At 42.7% G+C, this 18,321-nt stretch overlaps 1 protein-coding gene across 1 annotated transcript in view; it reads left to right on the plus strand.

Annotated features, from left to right (window-relative positions):
* The window catches only part of LOC105448489 (ankyrin repeat and KH domain-containing protein mask-like), a 129,182-nt gene extending 110,943 nt beyond the window's left edge, over positions 1–18,239 (plus strand). The window contains exons 7-16 of the mRNA XM_011687079.1: positions 823–1,914; positions 1,993–2,111; positions 2,191–2,351; positions 2,606–2,877; positions 4,788–5,028; positions 9,933–10,127; positions 10,942–11,004; positions 11,601–11,869; positions 14,006–14,223; positions 14,830–18,239. Coding sequence (XP_011685381.1) covers positions 823–1,914; positions 1,993–2,111; positions 2,191–2,351; positions 2,606–2,877; positions 4,788–5,028; positions 9,933–10,127; positions 10,942–11,004; positions 11,601–11,869; positions 14,006–14,223; positions 14,830–15,105 — 2,906 coding nt within the window. The 3' untranslated portion in view covers positions 15,106–18,239. The remainder of the gene's footprint in view (positions 1–822; positions 1,915–1,992; positions 2,112–2,190; positions 2,352–2,605; positions 2,878–4,787; positions 5,029–9,932; positions 10,128–10,941; positions 11,005–11,600; positions 11,870–14,005; positions 14,224–14,829) is intronic.
* Positions 18,240–18,321: the final 82 nt, after the last annotated feature.

Raw genomic sequence — 18,321 nt, forward strand, 5'->3', positions numbered from 1 at the left:
TCGCCACGCGACGAGATTAACTCTCAAATGCTGGGAACAAGATAAGAGGCTTGTAATCTTGTGCGTAAAACATGTATCTCGCGTTTCCTCTCGCAATCCGTCGCGCTCCCGTGCGTGTCTTGATTGTTCTCACTGCGGTAAAAATTGCGAGGATAAACCGTTTTTCACACGGATTTATACGACTCGTTTATTTGCAAAAATGTAGAGAATTACTATGTATTGCATATGCGCAGTTGATTACTAAAGTTTCGTTTTAAATTTTGAAATAATTTTATATTTGCTTCTCCTCTCTTAAATTACAATAGATTGTATTTCATTTTTATATAGATTTTAATTTGATTTGAAAGTTTGTGATACAATGATTCTATTAAAGATATAGCGATTTTAAATGATTTCTCACTTTAGAGTAAATTCTATACAATCCTTATATAAATTCAATTATCAAAATATTTTACAAATATTAGATGTATATATAAATAAAAAATTGATAATCTTTAGATTATATTCAAAGATTATATAATATATTATATATGCTATGTATATCACAGAGTAAAAATGCATTTAGTTTTTTAAACTGGGCCAGTGTAAATATCTTACAGCAGCTGCATGCTATTTAAAATAGTACTAGCGAGCGTAACAATGTTTTTTAGTAAGAAAGTAATAAAAAAAATTAGAAATATCTTATGGTATTTATATATATGAATTATGGTATTTTTATACATAAATTTGTCATGGTATTTTTAATTTCACAAAGTTCTCTATCTCATGCAATTTATTACATCTTTATATAAAATTCACTAAATACGCAATCTCTCGTGTTAGTGCCCGGAATACCACCAGAGTACATCAGCACGAGTTTGTTACCTCCATCAATGGACACGAAGAGTTATTCGCAGTACGGCTCCGCAACGCAAGACACGAAACCTGTACTGAGCAGCCTGACCTACGACTATTATTCGACGAAAAACGCCGGAATCAACGTGAAGCCTCCGAAAACGCCGGAGGACAACAGCACGTCGCGTCCCGCGAAAGTGCCCAAGACGGAGAACATGACTCTTAGCAGCAGTTGCTGCAACACATTATCCATGAGGAATCAAAACACGGGCGAGTTGCTGGTCCCGAAGACGGAGGACGCCGCGTCCTGCCGAGTGAATTCGCCCCCGCCGCCGCCGCCTCCGGCGGTACGACAAACGTACGATTCCTATATGAGCCAAGATTCAAATTCCTCATCCATGTCGTCCATGGACGCGATGGGCTCGAGGCCGTCCATAGGCGCGACGATCCATCATCCCGGCCAGCATCCGACGCATCACGTGCTACCGATGCAGCCGGTCGCCTATCCGATGCCGATGGTGGAGGACACCAGGATGAGCCATCAAATGTCCCAGAGGTCTCCTTACGAGCCCACCGCCATGATGGCCGCGGCAGCAGCCGCGGCGGCCGCTGCGACCACCACGGAAGAGCTCTACCATCACAGATCAGCCGAACATGCGAGAGCGTACATGCATCCTGGTGCTAGCAATATTGCGCGACCGGTGGTGACGTATTCCAATGACATAGCCGGCAGAGGCTACGAGAACGCGGTGGTCAGCGCGGCCAATCATCGACCCTACGATCCCGGTACCACCGCGACGTACGAGAGATACGACACGCAGTCTTGCGCACCTATCCCGTCTCAGCAGCAGCAGCAGCAACAGCAGCAGCAGCAGCAGCAGCAGCAGCAACAACAACAGCAGCAGCAGCAACAGCAACAGCAACTTCATTCGAGAGCAAATATGTACTATCTGGGACAAACCGGTATGACGCCGGAGGAGCAGGAGCGAGTTTACCATCAAGAAGCTGCGGCAGCCGCGCAACAGCATCAGATGGCGATGGCCGCCGCCACGGCAGCCGGGATGATAAAGACCGAAGATGGTAATTTGCACGAGATCGTCTCTACGAGCGTCCAAGACTCGTTTGTAACTGAACGTCCCATCTCCATGAATGTTGCAGTGAAATGCGTTACGGTCGCGCAAATGCAGCAGATGCAGAAACCCGGTGGACCGCCTACCTCACCCGGCGGATCGGTGATGGATTTGTCTACCTCCAGTGTTACGTCCACCAGTCCGCAGGTTAGTTTATACTTTATAGAAATAATACAATATGTACGAAATCGTGACATCATGTTCATTATCATGACGTGATTTACAGGCACCACCCTACGGTTCGAACAGTCTCAGTCCACAGTATGGAGGAGGACAGACGGTGGGAAGTAGTCCTCAGGCTGCAGCGAGTCCCCATTTGACGGCTAGTCCTCAAGTTCCTAGTCCCCAGGGTCAGACTCTCGATCTTAGCGTCAACAGACTCCATAGGTACCTATTAACTTTCATATTTATAACAAATAGTGAGAATAAGACTTTGAAATCTCAGTTTTGGGAAAATCGTTTTCTAGCTCGCTGGCATTAAAAAATTGAAAGATTATTTTAGTGGAGAATTTATTCTATCTGCTCTAAATTCTCCACTATACTAGACAGAAAATAACAGACACTTGCAAGAGAAGACCATTATAGTACTTAGACAAATAGTCAATAGACAAAAAAAAGATACATATCTGTCTCTACTGCAGCGGTGCACCCAGTCCGCAGTATTCCACCGGCCATGGGGAAGCCGTCGCGGTCCCGGTGGGTCCGGGTTTCCCAGCCCCACGGCCGATCGAGGAGCAGACGGAGCCCGTTGATTTCTCAACGGCGAACGAGCCAGTCAATTTCAGCGGGGGTCCGGGAATCAGGCCTGTACCCGGGTTTCCGCCGCCTGGAGTGCACGTCACGGCGTATAGTCGCGAGAGCACACCCGACAGCGGGGGTTCCCACTACATGGACGCCTACCGAGACCCCACCGGTGAGTTATCATCGTTTATCGCGTAACTCCGCGGACAATCTATGATCCGCATTCCGAAGGTACTTTACGATTCTTTCTCTCTTTATGATCACATTCAATAATATGGTCACGATTTTTACTTTCTTTGTTCATACAATGGTTTTACAAAGTTATGATTTATTGTAAGATTATAAAATTTATTAGCTTGTAAAACTTAACTGTAAAAAATATCTTCTATAAATAATTGACTGAAATAGTTAAACTTATTACGCCGTTTTTTTCCAAACTAATACTATTCGACATAGAAGCTTCTCTTTACATAATATCTATCTCGATACCAAGAAGTATTATGCACTTAAAACTTGCAACAATTATGTTTTCTCTAATAATTAATTAAATGATTCCGTTTACTCATGCAACATCGTTGAATCGTAATTCGCTGTGAAAATTTGGCGACGGAGAATCGTTTGCACGATAATGTCGGATGAAGATGAGATAGTGCAAAAAAACAAACAAACATACGTGGAGACGGGCGCGACAGGGTGTCCTTAACACTATAAATTTTAGCTGGCATATATATGCGCGACAGGAGGAGATACACGCGAAGCGTTAATGTGTCCTTACACGGGCGTCGTGTAACGTCAGGTGATAGCGGGGGGGCGGGCGACGCGGAGGAGGCGCGTGGACGAGGGATTCGGAAGAGAACAAAGAGCCCGACGCCCCCGGGGGTCGGCAAGGGTGGCGAGGGACGTAGATAGGGATGGGGGACGATACGCGGTTACAACCGTCGAATAAAAATTCACCAGAACAGTACATGACTGCCATAATAGGCACCTATGGCCGAACTCTCATTTTCCTCGGTCTCTCTGTACCTTGGCATTCCAAACCCGCGGCCGATTCTCCCCCTTCTCATCCCGTCCTTTTTCTTCTTTCTCTTTCTCTCTCTTTCTCTCTCAGTCTCTCTCTCTGATCGTTCCCCTCGTTTTCTCCGTTTCCATCTCTCTCTTTCTCTTTCCCTCCGTCCTTCGGCCTGAATGTGCACCGTGCGCACCCTTCCCGTCGAACCACCCCCCTGTGACGGTACACGGCCATTGTTAATTATCAATATTTCGCGTACACGTAGCGCCGGCAAAAGTCCGGCGCGGCCGATATTGTGCGGACTCTGACGCTGGGGAGTAGTTATTGAAATTGAAACATTCGAGCACACACAGCGCGCCGTGTTCCCCGGCCTCGACGCACACAGGGCACGGCCGTGTTCACGCGACGTCGCGCGCGCGCGCACAGTCGGCCTTCCGTCCGTCGGCTATTTGCATTGCGTGCTCTCTCGACAAAATGAATTCTTGCCAGTAAATAAACGTGTAGATTTTACAACAGTTAATCAAGCAGCGGGCTGCTCCTGTAGTGCGCCTGTGTTCGCGCTATTTCCGCGTCTCCCGTTCGAGCGCAATTACATATGGCACACGCATACGCACGTATTTAGACGTAATGTCCTAGAAATCGTGTACGCTTTCTCTGTATCATGAAGGTCGAATTAAAGATCATACTAATTCGCTTGGTATCAACGTCTTAGTACGTCAATTGTGAATTATTTGTATCTATAGAGAATTAATGGATTTTCTAACAAAGTAAACGTTGAGAACAGAAGTGAATAGAAGGAGGTAACAAAATCTTTTCCCTGAATGCATTTCAAGTTGTCAATAATTCATTATAAATTTATCTTAATATTTAATTATCAAAGTATTCAATATCGCAATTGAAATGTGTGTTATTAAGATCTTTTTATTGAATATAATATTTCATTGAATAATATTGCATTTTGCAAGTAAGACGCTTCCCCTTTCGCGTTATATTTCTACCGGCATATTTTTACTTTTAGGAAACTATCGATACGATTGTTACTTTCTTGATTCATACAATCTCTCGTATGTCAGGTTACGGACCCATGAGTCCTCATCCAGGATACGGGATGACCGGCGTTCAACCCGAATATCCCGGAAACACGTACACCCCTTACCCAACTGCAGGTTACAACTGCGGTGGAACTTACCCGGGTGGCCCGGTGACTTCCGGTTATCAGATTCCAGCGGGTTACACTCCGGCACCGTGCTACAGCATGCCACCCCCGCAGCACACGGTTGGTCCCCTCGATAAACCATCCGGCAAGGACGACAGGTAGGATATCTCTTTTATCCCTTTTGACTGGAATATCGCGAGCAATCCGGTTCACAGTAAACTTTTATTTTTGTACTGTAAATGTATGAATCTATTCTCGTCGGTGAAATAGAATCGATTTATTTTAAATATTTGAGAGAATAAAACGTTTTATTCAAAAATACTTCAATACTACTTGATACGTTTCGAAGAATACAGTATTAATCTGTCGTAAAACCGGCTGATATTCTCACCGCGTATTTGGCACATTTGTATTTTTTTAAATTACAAATTTAATTCTTTCACTGTGTTCAACATATATTATTTTAATGGAACTTAAGACCCAGATAGTCATTTGTGACGCTGGATACGCGATGAGAAACCAAATCGTTATTTAGCGTGAGGTAGCATTATTATAGAATACGTCCACACGTCGTGCAGGCGAGCATCGCGAGTGTTTTTCGCCTTGGTACTTACTTGCCTTGCGGAAAGAATCGCACGAATCCTTCACGCGATAGATTCGTGGCCGAAGCTCGAAAAGACGTGGAGACGGTGGCGGTGGCGGCGGCAGCGGCGGCTAACATCCGCGGAGGGCGAGAGGAAAAGGGGGCAAAACTCGCGCATACCCACCTCCATTTTGTTAATTAAAGTAATTACTCTTCGTACCGAAAGTGCCAACCTTATTCTAATTGACGTGAAGCTCGGCGGTATGGAGAAGGCGCGGTTGGGCGTATAAGAAGAGAATGAGGATGAGGCTCGAGTGGAAGGCGCGCGTGCGGGGGGCGAAAGGGGTTGTGAGAGAGGGTGCGGGAGGCAAGGCAGGATAAGGTTAAAATGGGTAGGTGGGGTATAATCAGTTGCCACCGCACTGGATTATGGGCCGAGACTCGGCGTCGTCCCATCCCCTCCACCCCTCTACCGTGGGTTAGAAACCCGGAGCACACCTTCTCGGTTACCTCGAGGCGAAGCTGCCTTTCGTCCCCTTTTGTAATTTTACCACGGTCCAAAATTCGATGCATCGCGTTCCTCACGAGTGTCTCCACGATGGACGAAAGTGCGAAAACTACGAATCTATATTCTATCGGAAGTTTCAAATGACAGTATTGACAATACATAATACTTACATTTGTACGAAAATAAATTCGTGAATATATTATTGTGTATTAAAGATAAATATTATATTGTCAATGCAAATATTATATTGTCAATTGCTCTGCAAAAAGTTTTTAAATAACAAAGTTTGAAATAATATAAATATTAAAGAGAAAGAAATAATGAATTGTTAATTTGTAATTGTTAGCAAAATATATATATATATATATTTAAATTTTCTTCTTAAAAATTTTAAAGGTTTAATAATCTTATTTTTAAAATTATAGTCTTAATCTATTCTATTACATTGAATTCTTTGCAATGTTTGTTAAATGTGTAATTAATGATAATAATGAGCATATTTAGTAAATCCTTTTTATTACACAAACTTTGAAATAAAGATTATGTTCAGTGATTTCCTCACGATATTAATCTTATCATGTTTCTCCTCCTTAGTTGCATCTTTATTGAATCGCTATAACGTAGAACACATACGACCAGCTGAAACCTCAGTAAAACCAATCTATATCCGAACTTCAACTTTATTAATAGCAGCAGGCAATATAACTACCTTCGCGTCCTAACTAATATTATTAGTCCTCTCTTGGAAACGTTTTTATTGGTACGAGTATATCTCAATTTGGATCAACCATCTAAATCTATGAAAATGTCAAATACATAAGATCTCGCAATCGAAAACATTTTTTTAAACTCTTATTTATTTGAAAAATTCTCAAAAAAAATCTGTCCACTAAAAATTAAGAATGATTAAATCTTTCGAAAGATCCATTTGATTATTTTTATATTCGCATATTAATGATCTGTGCTATAACATTTGGAATATATAAAAATGTGTAAAAGCGGTATTACAAATATTGTATATGAGTTGCCACATTAAGAAAAACGTTAATATATAAAAAAAAGTTCTTAACGAAAATTGCGACACAGCTCACATAACTCGATGCTACCAACGTCCAAGACGGAGCAGCAGACCAGTGGAAACTGTAAAAACGCGAAGGTAGATAGATAGTCCGACGGCGTACCAGACTTGAATTGCACTCAAGTCGGCATCCGTCGGTTCTCGGTTGCCCGGCAATATCGCGGCCACTCAAGGGCCATCGAGGTTTCCGAGGCTTTCTCATTGCCGACGACGGCTTGCCTACGTAAGCTACGATGAGGTCGGGAGCAAGAGTGAGACGCGCTTCACCCTCCGATTCGCTGGCCGGCGCATATGTTCCTTCGGTCTTCGCTTCTCCGCTTCCTCCTTCGTCTCCTCCCGGCCCTTTCTCCCGGCTTTTCGACGTTTTTTCATATCACGCTATCACGTCGCACATTGCTCTTCCACTCGCGCTTCAGAGAAAAGTTACGAAACGCAATATAACTTTGCGCGCGGCCCTGTAACTATAAACTATATATATATATATATACACTCGCATTCGCGTCCGGGAAAGGCGACTTACGATTGTCGCTTATGTTGGGTGTAGAGTGTATTAAATTACGCTAGACGTAATCCACTCGAGTGCTTTTTGCAAACAAAAGCCATACAATTCTAGTCTAGCTGCACTCTAAATTGGCAGCATCGGGAAAAAAAGAAGGAACGAATTTAGGCGGAAGTACCGTTTTGTGGACCCCCTACACTCGAATAGCGACAATTAGAGAGCTATTGATAATTCCCATAATCAATTTAGCTTAGGGACTCGATTTGACGGTTAATATTATTCGGTGCAGTATGAGTGTGAGGAGGTACTCGTTGAATTTCGCACCTCGGCCCACCCCTCGTGGTCGCGATGGCAAGGAGCTGATACAGTGCCCCACGTCGTCCTGTGATGGCATGGGTCATGTCTCAGGGAACTACGCTACCCACAGAAGGCAAGGCAGCATCGACATTTACACCAAGCCTTTGACGTGAACGCTCGATTATGTATATATCGATATGGCGATGCAGCACGCACGCAAGCACGCTACATACATACATACATACATACATTTAAATTTGCGCTGGTCCTCTTTTTGGTTCCCCAATAAAGCCTTAATAGATATTTTCATTCAAAAAGTGGTAGACGACAATATGTATCCTCAAACACATACATACGTACATACATACAACAAACGACATTATGTAAATTGCGAATTACATTTACATGGATGGTTCTTGCATCGATGCATATTGGTGGTCCGTGGCGTAGTTGCTTCTTAAGTGTGTTGCGATAACATACGTCTAGAAACCCTATTTTCTCCTAGTTATGCGGTTGAGTTGTACATTTGGTCAATATTATGTTGCCACATATATCTATATATGACATACGTGTGAATATTCAGTGGTACTATAGCTACCTTGCATAAGTATACATATCTATATACAATATATATAGTCTTTATTTTTCGTTATATATATATATATCTCTCTCTCTCTCACTCACTCTCTTTCACTCTGTCTTTCCCCTTTTCCTTTTTTCTTTGTTTCATACTCTTTGATCGTACCTATCTACGTTATATTATGCGATACCAAAGGTGTGTAGATGAGCCTCGTAATTGAATGAATTTTTTTTCTTTTTTTCCTCGCTGTTTTTACCCGACCCCTACGAAAAGGGATGGCAAAATCAAAGTTCGGCGTTGCGGAAGTATATCGGCATTGCACAAGACTTTTTACCCGCTTTCGATCGCGAGACTCATTTGCTTCTCGTACGCATTACGTAGTGATTAATTTACCGACTACCCGTCCGTTGAAAAGCCGCTTTCGCCAGCCTCGAGTGGGCAGCTTCGTAGCGAACTGTTGTCGATGACCATGTCATAGCAGAACCGTAACGTATATCAAAGGAAACCCACGTGAAGCGGTGAAGAGTATCGCTTCGCGACACGCACCTCACGTGTGTGCAAAGTCAAATTGGCAATTGGCGAGTTTCATTGGGGTCAGGTGTGAGTGTGCTCCCTGCTCTCCCTCTCAATGTTTCTTAGAGTAAGACCGATCACGAGATCAACGCGACCCACGTAGCGCGATTGATCTTATACGAGCGACACCTCATAAGTGATCCAACTGGAACACGGCGTTGCCATTTGCATGCTACCAAAACACGGATGTCCGTTGTCCGCCCGTGCATCAATCACAATCCGCACGACATTTGAGGGTGTCCCTCGGAAGCGAGTATGACTCGGGCTACGATCGGTCGGCGCGCACGATCGGCGCTCGAGCAAGGGATGCGAGTCTTAGGATCTCCCTTCCCCCTCAATGTCTTCGTTCGAACTGGACGCAAGGCAAGTCGTCCGAAAATACTAAATCATAATCGAAGCCCAGTGCCGATGATGCTGCACTGATCTCGGTGAGCCAACGTCTCTTGCTCTACGATGAATATATTATACCTTTAGATCTTAGCGGCGATTATTAATTAATAGTAATATCTTAAAACTTCGGTGGCGCGTTGTGTCACCTGTCGTCGCGTGCGTAGACGATTTCGATCGTTTCAGCGAACGAGATGTTCGGATACTCATCGAGATCTAATTTTCGCGGTGTTGATCGTATTTTGTAAATCGAACAGTCTTTAGATCATGTGAGTAATCACGACATCGTGGCAACGTCGCGTAAAATGCATGCGATGTGTTGCTGAAGCGATGGTTGGACGTTTCTGAGGTGTGCGTTCGTGTGTGACGGAAGCCATGAAGATTACCGCGCGTTGCAGCAATTTTTTTACTAGACAATTGTGGCGCAAAGACAAATTTTTTCACTCGAAATTTTTCAAGTTTCTTCCTGTGGGTCCCCCCCAGAACGCGCAGCGCGCGGTCTTCATGGCGTTTTCGCAACGCGTCAAAATAGAAGAGAGTCTTGTTTCCTTTTGCAGCCTCTCCGGGTGCCCACGTGCCGACCGCTCGCAAATCCAGGCGCATTCCCAGGAGCTCAAGTGCCCTACGCCGGGATGTGACGGTTCCGGACATGTCACGGGAAATTACTCGTCGCACAGAAGTTTATCCGGTTGTCCACGGGCCAACAAGCCGAAGAGTAAACCTCGAGATGGTCAAGATTCTGAGCCCCTGAGGTCAGTCGGCGCGAATACTATTAATTATGCGCTCTATTACTGATTTTCTGTTCACGCGTTTAACATGGATCGGCAGCGTCCCAGCATTTCCTTTGTTTGTAGAGGGGCGTTAATTGTACAGCACGCGTATGTACATCTTCAACTAATTGCGTTTAATTTTAATGAGCAACATCAATTGGGGCATATTAACGAAGGAATTATCTTATCATCAATTAAATTTTGCGGAAGAATAATTACGCAAGATGTATTCAACGTTTAAGCATAACATAATAGCATTGCAACGTGCTCGTTTTGACAAAATGAAATTCTTTTTGAAAAACTATTACATCTTGCAAAATTTTTCTTTGTTAACTATTCAATTTCCATCCAGTACTGAAAAGTGGCGGATATAATATGATGCAAAAGAGATTCAAAAAGAACGGGAAGGGGAAGGGGAGGGGGCTATCGCGAGTTCGGTAGGATTTGGTTTCACGACGCGATTACATCTTGCAAGTTTCGCAATTTGAGGGTGCGACGGTAATCGCGATCTCAATTTGCGTTTTCGTCGCGTTCGCACGTTGCACGTAGCAGCTAACGCAGGTATCTTCTCGACCGCATTGCACGTACCGCGAGGCTGCCGGATGAGACCCCCGAGAAAGGGGAAATCCCATCCTCCCCGTATAACCGCACTCCTAACTCCCTTTGCCCGAGTCACACCCCGCGCAAAAGCGAAGACGCTGACTAATAACTGGCGGTTTCCGCTCGTTTCACGCTCGCTCTGTGCGGATGGATTATGTGGTGTTGGTGACGGTGGCGTTGGCATTTTGGACTACAGATGTCCAATCCCGGGTTGCGACGGGTCCGGCCATGCCACCGGCAAATTCTTGTCGCATCGCAGGTAAGGCTCGTAGGAACTTTCACGCAACATGGATCTTGCTTTAGGATAATCGTTTTCTTTTCTCTTTTTTTTCTACGTGTATAATTATTCTATGTGTTATCAATTTGCAATAATTAAATGCTTTTAGTAATATTAGCTTCTATCCAGATAAAACTAACCGTTGAAGTTCTGATTGCTTGTAACTTATTAAAAATATTGATATCCCAGCAAACACATTATAACTACAATATTGCAGCAATATCGTAATATTTCTGCAATATAACTGGAATGAGTGAAATGTTACAATGTTGCTGCAACATTGCAGTTATAATCTGTGTTTGCATTCGATTTGCAGTAATCTATTTCGATAATAAATTAGATAATTAATTATATATACATATGCGTAACTTAAGCATAAAATATTTTAAACTATTACATTACTATTTACTTGAAATATTTTAAACTGTTACATTATTATTTACTTGTCAAATGAGGATTGAGTTTTGATGATATGCAATAAATTTTAATGATGTTCGATTATAATTGCCGAGACCGGTAACCATTTTCTATTTACTCGTTCCTATCTTCATGTGTACATTTTCGTTTCCTTATTACAGCGCGTCTGGGTGCCCGATCGCGAACAGGAATAAGATGCGAGTGTTGGAGTCTGGCGGTACAGTCGAGCAGCACAAGGCGGCTGTGGCCGCCGCAACGGCCATGAAGTTCGAAGGTGTCAATTGCCCCACGCCCGGATGCGACGGACTTGGTCACATAAACGGCTCCTTCCACAGCCACAGGTCTCTGTCGGGCTGTCCGATAGCCAGCCACGCCGTGAAGAAACCGAAACCGGAGGACAATATGAGCATGTACAGCAGAGGAATCACCGGTGAGGATCGAGTTGCCTCTGATGTCGCCCCCGGCTGTCAATACTTAACGATCGAAGAATAATATTGTCATAGTTACGCTGTGCGTGAGACCAATCGTTACGAAGAAGAATAACGATCCGAATTTATTGTCCAAAGAATATCCGTAAACAAAAAATTCTCCTCGCGCGCAGCTGTCAAAATTGAGATCGCGAGATGCGTTTTTTTTTTTTTTTTTAATCAAAACGCGCGGTAGAAAGAGAGATAGAAAGAGATAGAGAAAGAAAGAGAGAGGAAATGTTACGAAGTAGATAAGACAGTTTAAGTTCGCTCTCTGTTCTTTTCTATGCTTGCGCATCGCGCTCGTTCGGGATTTACCGTCGATGCAGCTTATTTCTTTTTTTTTCTTTTGTTTTGCTCAGACTTCGTATGTGGAAAAAATTTTCATAATTTGATCGACGAGGACGAGCGTGATGCTAAAACATACGGAATTATGTATCTTCCTTTGTAAACTTGTGCATATCAAACCTTGTACTTGATCCCGTGCTATGCCATACTCTGCTCTTCACGCAATGATGTGCTGTCATACCAATAAGAACAACCTCTCTCCCTGTCCTTCCGTTTTTTCTCTTGACCATCAAAGAGTTCGTTTTTTCTTTTATTTCTCTCCTTAAATATTTCTTTTCCCCGTTTCGACCCCCTCTTTTCTTTTTCTCAGTAATAAATGTTCCACAGGTTTGCGAGCAAATATCGCAACTGAATTAGATACGAAACGGTGAAAGGATGCCACAAATAGCTATATATAAAAGAGAGAGAGAAAAAAAAGAAGAAACAGAAGCAACAGAATCGAATACGATGGCGTTAATTTACTATCTCATTTTTTTTCCTCCCTTTCGATTCGGTCCCGCGCAGGAACCTCTTCCTTCGTTATGTACAAGACAGAAAAAAAATGTAAAATCGAAAAAAAAAAAAACAACCGTATGTCTTAATGATGGAAAATAATATATTCTGATTTATTCTGGGATCAGCTCCTTTCATGTTGAGCTTGGAGCACGGTTACTTTTGAAGGTAAGGGACTGACGTATTCGCCACTTGTTTCCTATGTGTTTTCGATGTTACATTACAGAATCTCCACACACCAGTATTTTTTTACTTTTACGTGACGACGTCCGAGTGTTGGCATACATTTGTGAATATCATGTATATACCTCTTGGCACAGTAAACCAACCAGTAAAGCTTTTCGTTTCTTACTCATTTTCACCGCGCGACGACCAGTGTCACGCCCGCGTTACTCCGACGCCAGCACTCGGTGTCCTCCGTCTTTTTTTTTTCTTCTATCTGGTATGATGGCACCTCACGCTATAATTAACCCCCTCAAAACACCCCGACATTGTCCCGATCATACCATTTCCACGGCACTCCTGTTCAGGTTCGTGCGTTCTCTTACCGAGTCGGAGCACACGCTTGATCGAATGAGCCTCAAAGTGTCTCTCGCTTTTCTGCCGAGATGCGTTTATCACTTTGGCACGAACCGTACGCAGAAGAAACCGTATACCGTTCCGTTATTTTGAGACAAGCTACAATGCAGTGACTTGGGACGAGCGAAGTGAAAGAGAGAAAAAAAAAGGATGTAATGCAGTATCGGAAAATCATTTTATTCAGACCTGCATAATTAATTGCGACGTTTCACACAAAACCGCTTCGCCTAAGTCGCTGCCTGAACCGATCCTTGACGTAAATTTTAAATACATTTTCACCTCTGTCGCGTAAAAGTCCCGTAAATCTCCCTGTTTGGATTTTTCGATCTAACGCTTACCTATCGTGAATGAAAAAAAAAAGAAAAGAAAAAAAAATAAGACATGCCAGAACGCTTGTATTTAAATTCGTACGAACTTCCGTCGAACGTTCGGCAGCTCGAGTCATGACAAGTTTCCAGTAGTTGTATCCCGTAGCATTTGTTATACGTATCACACGTGTTAGGGGACCGCATTTTTTTCGCATTGAGACGAAAGGGCGTACGAATCGCGTCGTGCACGCTTGATTGCGCGTGAAAACCGACTCTCTGGTAAATCGGGAAATATATATACGATATATAATCTCTCTTTCGGCCGTATAACGGGCAGTCGATGAAACTGGACCGTGTCTGTCCTGTCCTCAGGGTTGGAAGCCGGTGGTCCGGCTCACGGGGGTGCGGTAGGCACGGGTCAGGGTAACTCGAGCGGTAGCGGGACCGCCGGTGTCCAGAGCGAGGATCTCTACACACTGGAAGCTGAGATCACCGAGCTCCAGAGAGAGAACGCCCGGGTCGAGTCGCAGGTCTTGCGCTTGCGCTCGGATATCACCGCTATGGAGAATCAGCTCAAGCAGGGAGACAAGGTCAGTATTTGCTCAGTCGGTAGTGTACCGTGCGTCGAATAAATAAATAACAACAATTGTATGTAAAAAAATAGAAATTTGCTAGATTTTTAGATAGATAGATCTTGGTGCTCGTGAGCCAATTTGCATTATCTTTGTCGCGATCGCACCACTGAATTTTATTTTAAAAGCTAAATTCTAATATCACGCTAAGATTGCGTTGTTATTTATTTATTAAATAATCTTTTTTCGTGAGATTATTTTATGGAAAATTTATTATATAAAATAGTAATTATTATATATTCATAATAATTATTATATGTTAAATAATTTTTGTTTTATTAATCATATGCTGGTATTATACAAGTGAACTAACCGGTAGTTGATCAGTCAATTTCGCGTGTTAAAAAAAGAAACATTTGATTTTAAATTTGGCTGGACAGAAAGCATAATTTATTATATATTTAAATAAGCATTTTTATTGCGGTTTAAATTATTTTCCTTATCAATTATGTTTCTTATTGATCTCGCGTGAATGATTGCCGTCGAAATAACGTTTCCGCAGACGTTATCTTGCGCATCAAGATATCTCGATTGACAAGAACATCCTGTCATTTCTTTTTACAGGAAACCTCATCGATATCTCAGCGCAATAATAATCTAACCGAGTACTATCAATCGCTGCGCGACAACATGATTACTCTGCTGGAGCAGGTGCGAATACCGAACGCCCCGGGCGGACCGCAGGAGAAGATAGGCCACGAGAACTTCGACAGTTATCTGACGAAGTTGCAGACTCTGTGCACCGCCGACGGCTACTGCGCCGACGAGAGCAACCGGCCGATTTACGAGACGGTGAAGACCGCTCTGCAGGACTTCACGGTCCTGCCGACACCCATCTGAGACCATCCTTAAAGATCGACGATCGGGTACTGAGCGTCGCTCTCGGGACCCGCGCGACCTGCGAGCGATCCGGCGTATTCGTGACGTACGCGCGGCCCGGGTCGCGCAAGCCGTTCCGCTCTCGCTCCACCTTCGAAGTACGAGTGAACGGAACGGTGCCGCGCGAGAACGGTGCCCAGTTCCCGTAGAAACGTAGACGACGCATTAATATAAATCGACACGAGAGAGGAAGAGAGAAAAAGTAGATAGCTGCACGCACGAGAGAAAGAGAGAGACAGAGGGAACTGCGTCGTCGTGACTGAGCTCCGCGGATCGGCCTATCGACCTGGAAGAAACCCGGCTTCGTGACGCGTGTGACTCATCCGGATGATTGCGGCGAATCCGGCCGGTGCGTCACACGTATATACCTACATACGTACATCGCTCGCGTGAATTTCGGACTGCGTCAACATCTTGGCCGACGTCAACTTCGCGATCACGTGCGATCGTCGCGGGTGACGACGTCGGGTGAAAGTCGCCGCGGCCGGTCGGGCTACGCCGCCGACCGGCTCGTAGGCTGCTTAGAAAAAAAACAAAAAAAAAACGCTATAACGGCATCTAACCGGTATAATGGGCTCGGGGCTCCACACATCGGAGTGTCCGAACTTAAGCTAAACGGACTATATTGTTTACGGGGCGGCGTTGCCCCCGTAAAGCGCGATATATCTTTTGTACATAATGATGTCTGACGTCAACAAGTATCACGATCGACGGCGGCCGCTATCGCCGCGATATATGTACATATACAAAAGCGGAAGAAATTGCGTTTATATTATTCGACAGGTTGATGGTTAAGTCGCTCTAAGTCATGTAAAAACGATTAATTTAGCTGTATATCGGATTCTTGCCATTTTAACGCTGTGTAACTGTTATTGTACCATTTAAGCGAGGTCAACGCGCGACTCATGAGGACTGCTGTGTCCATCAAAAATGACGTTTTTCTGCTGAAAACCCTGGAAAAAGGCTACTTATTAAATCAATTTATCGGCTATTTACCAGCTAGTCACTATTATTATTATTATTTTTATCTCATTATTATTATTATTACAATTATTATTACCAATACTGTAACTGTTACAACCAGCCAGATCGTTTTTAGCGTCTAATTCAATCGTCATTGCTACCATTACTCTTACTACTGTCGATAAAATATAGTCACGAAGTATACCAACATATTTATATAATATTATCGATTCTATAAGAATGAAAAAGTGCGATGCGTTGTCCATAGGCTGTACATAGTCACAGAGATATACAATTATTATAAGGACAAGAATCGCTGGCGATAATGAGCTGTGCGATTTTTCGGTGGGACGACGAAAAAAAGAATGAGAGAGAGAGAGAGAGAGAGAGAGAGAGAGAGAGAAGGAGAAAGAGAAAGAGGAGAGAAAAGAAATGCTCACGAGGTCATGCGTGGCCTCTTCATTAACAGCTATCAATCATAAGTCCGATGTTCTGTCGAATTTATGCTTGTTCGAGACTCAAGTCGATTAAATCTTGATCATTTTATCAAGGACAAGAGGAAGGAAATCGTGCTTCGCGTTCCTTCATGACACGGCACGACCAATTCGGTCGGAGGATAAATATTCGTTCGTATGTGCAATAATTTCAGAATGCCGTCGTCGCATTCTCACTCCCCCCTGTATATTCGCGATCACTTATACGACCGCTTCGCGATCGACACGTGTACATTTGCATCGCGGCGCGGTTATTATTGTTTCGTTGAGCTATATTGCGTTTCCTATTTACGTTATAAAACGTTTGTTTTGCCGCTGGAACGCGTGGAATGCGGGGGAAGCCGCAGGAATTTGTAAATATCGAAAGTCCGCGACTCTATGACAAGTCATACGAAGAGTCGTCGCTTCTCGTTGGAGCTGTATGTGTGTTATTATTACTATAGGACATGCCAGAAATTTCCGTTATCGCTGGTTGACTTTTTACACCCACGCGTGTGAAGTCAATCGATCGACATAGATGCAAGAGATTTTTATCAAACAGTATAACACCTAAAAGCAAAATAAAAACATATAATTTAACTGTAGATCTATTATAAAAAAAAACATAGATATAATTGAAAGAAAAAAATTTGATAACGGGGCGCTTATAGACCATTACATTATCACATGCGTATTCATTACAATCAATATCAATTGAACTGCCAAGAAAAATGCTCTTAATATATCATATGTATTTTAGATGATTTAATATTTAATTTTAACTCTCCTATTTCCTCTCTTCAAATTATTATCACACGCGGACTGATAACGTCAAGATTGTAAAATCATAAGATATGATTATTGTAAAAATAGCAGACATGTCGATCGGATAATCAGTGATTTTGCCGATTATGAAGCCGCATTATGTTAAAATTATATTACGTTCGCTATACAACTATGTGTATCAGATGATGTATATAAAGAGAAGGGAAAAAATTAATTGTTTGTCTGAGATGCTGGTGGATGAGACGGGAGAAGCCGCGTGCGGAAGAAGTGAATATACTTTAACCAACCACCGTGTAGTGAGAGTAATAACAAATTACAGATAGCGATAGTCGACCGACAATTACGAATAATCTCGACGTTATAATTATTCTTGTCACTATCATTGTCATTATGATTACGGTTTTTCATCGTCAATTGTTGTGAAACAGTTTTTCTTTTTTCTTTACTTCGAGTTAGCGCAATTGGCATGAAAAAAAACGGAGACAAGAACGAGTGGAAAAATACAGGTAATCAACAATCAACAGTAACTGCATTTCGATTTTGCAACGGAATCCAACTTCCGTTGCGCCGCAATTAATATACTCTGCGATATTCATTATTAGTATCGTCATTATCATCTACTAGTCTTGAATACTAAATTGTTATTATTGCAATTATTGTCAGTATTATTTTTGTGTTATTATTATTATTATTATTATTATTATATTTATTGCAATCAACTTATTAATCACTATTATATCGTTACGTTTTCGTCACTATTACGATTATGATTGTTGCCGTTAATAAAAATCTACAGGTATATAAGTTTCAATAACATGCTTTAAGTAAGTATAAATGTTACTCCGATTGAATAAAGGGTATTTATCGATGAATACTAATCATTTCTCCTTCCACATCGTACTTGTGTGCGAAATAATAATTCTTTCAATGCTCATTCTTAATATTCGCTTTGATA

The sequence above is a fragment of the Wasmannia auropunctata genome, unplaced genomic scaffold (genome assembly GCF_000956235.1).
Source record: "Wasmannia auropunctata unplaced genomic scaffold, wasmannia.A_1.0 LD336085.1, whole genome shotgun sequence".
NCBI lineage: Eukaryota > Metazoa > Arthropoda > Insecta > Hymenoptera > Formicidae > Wasmannia > Wasmannia auropunctata.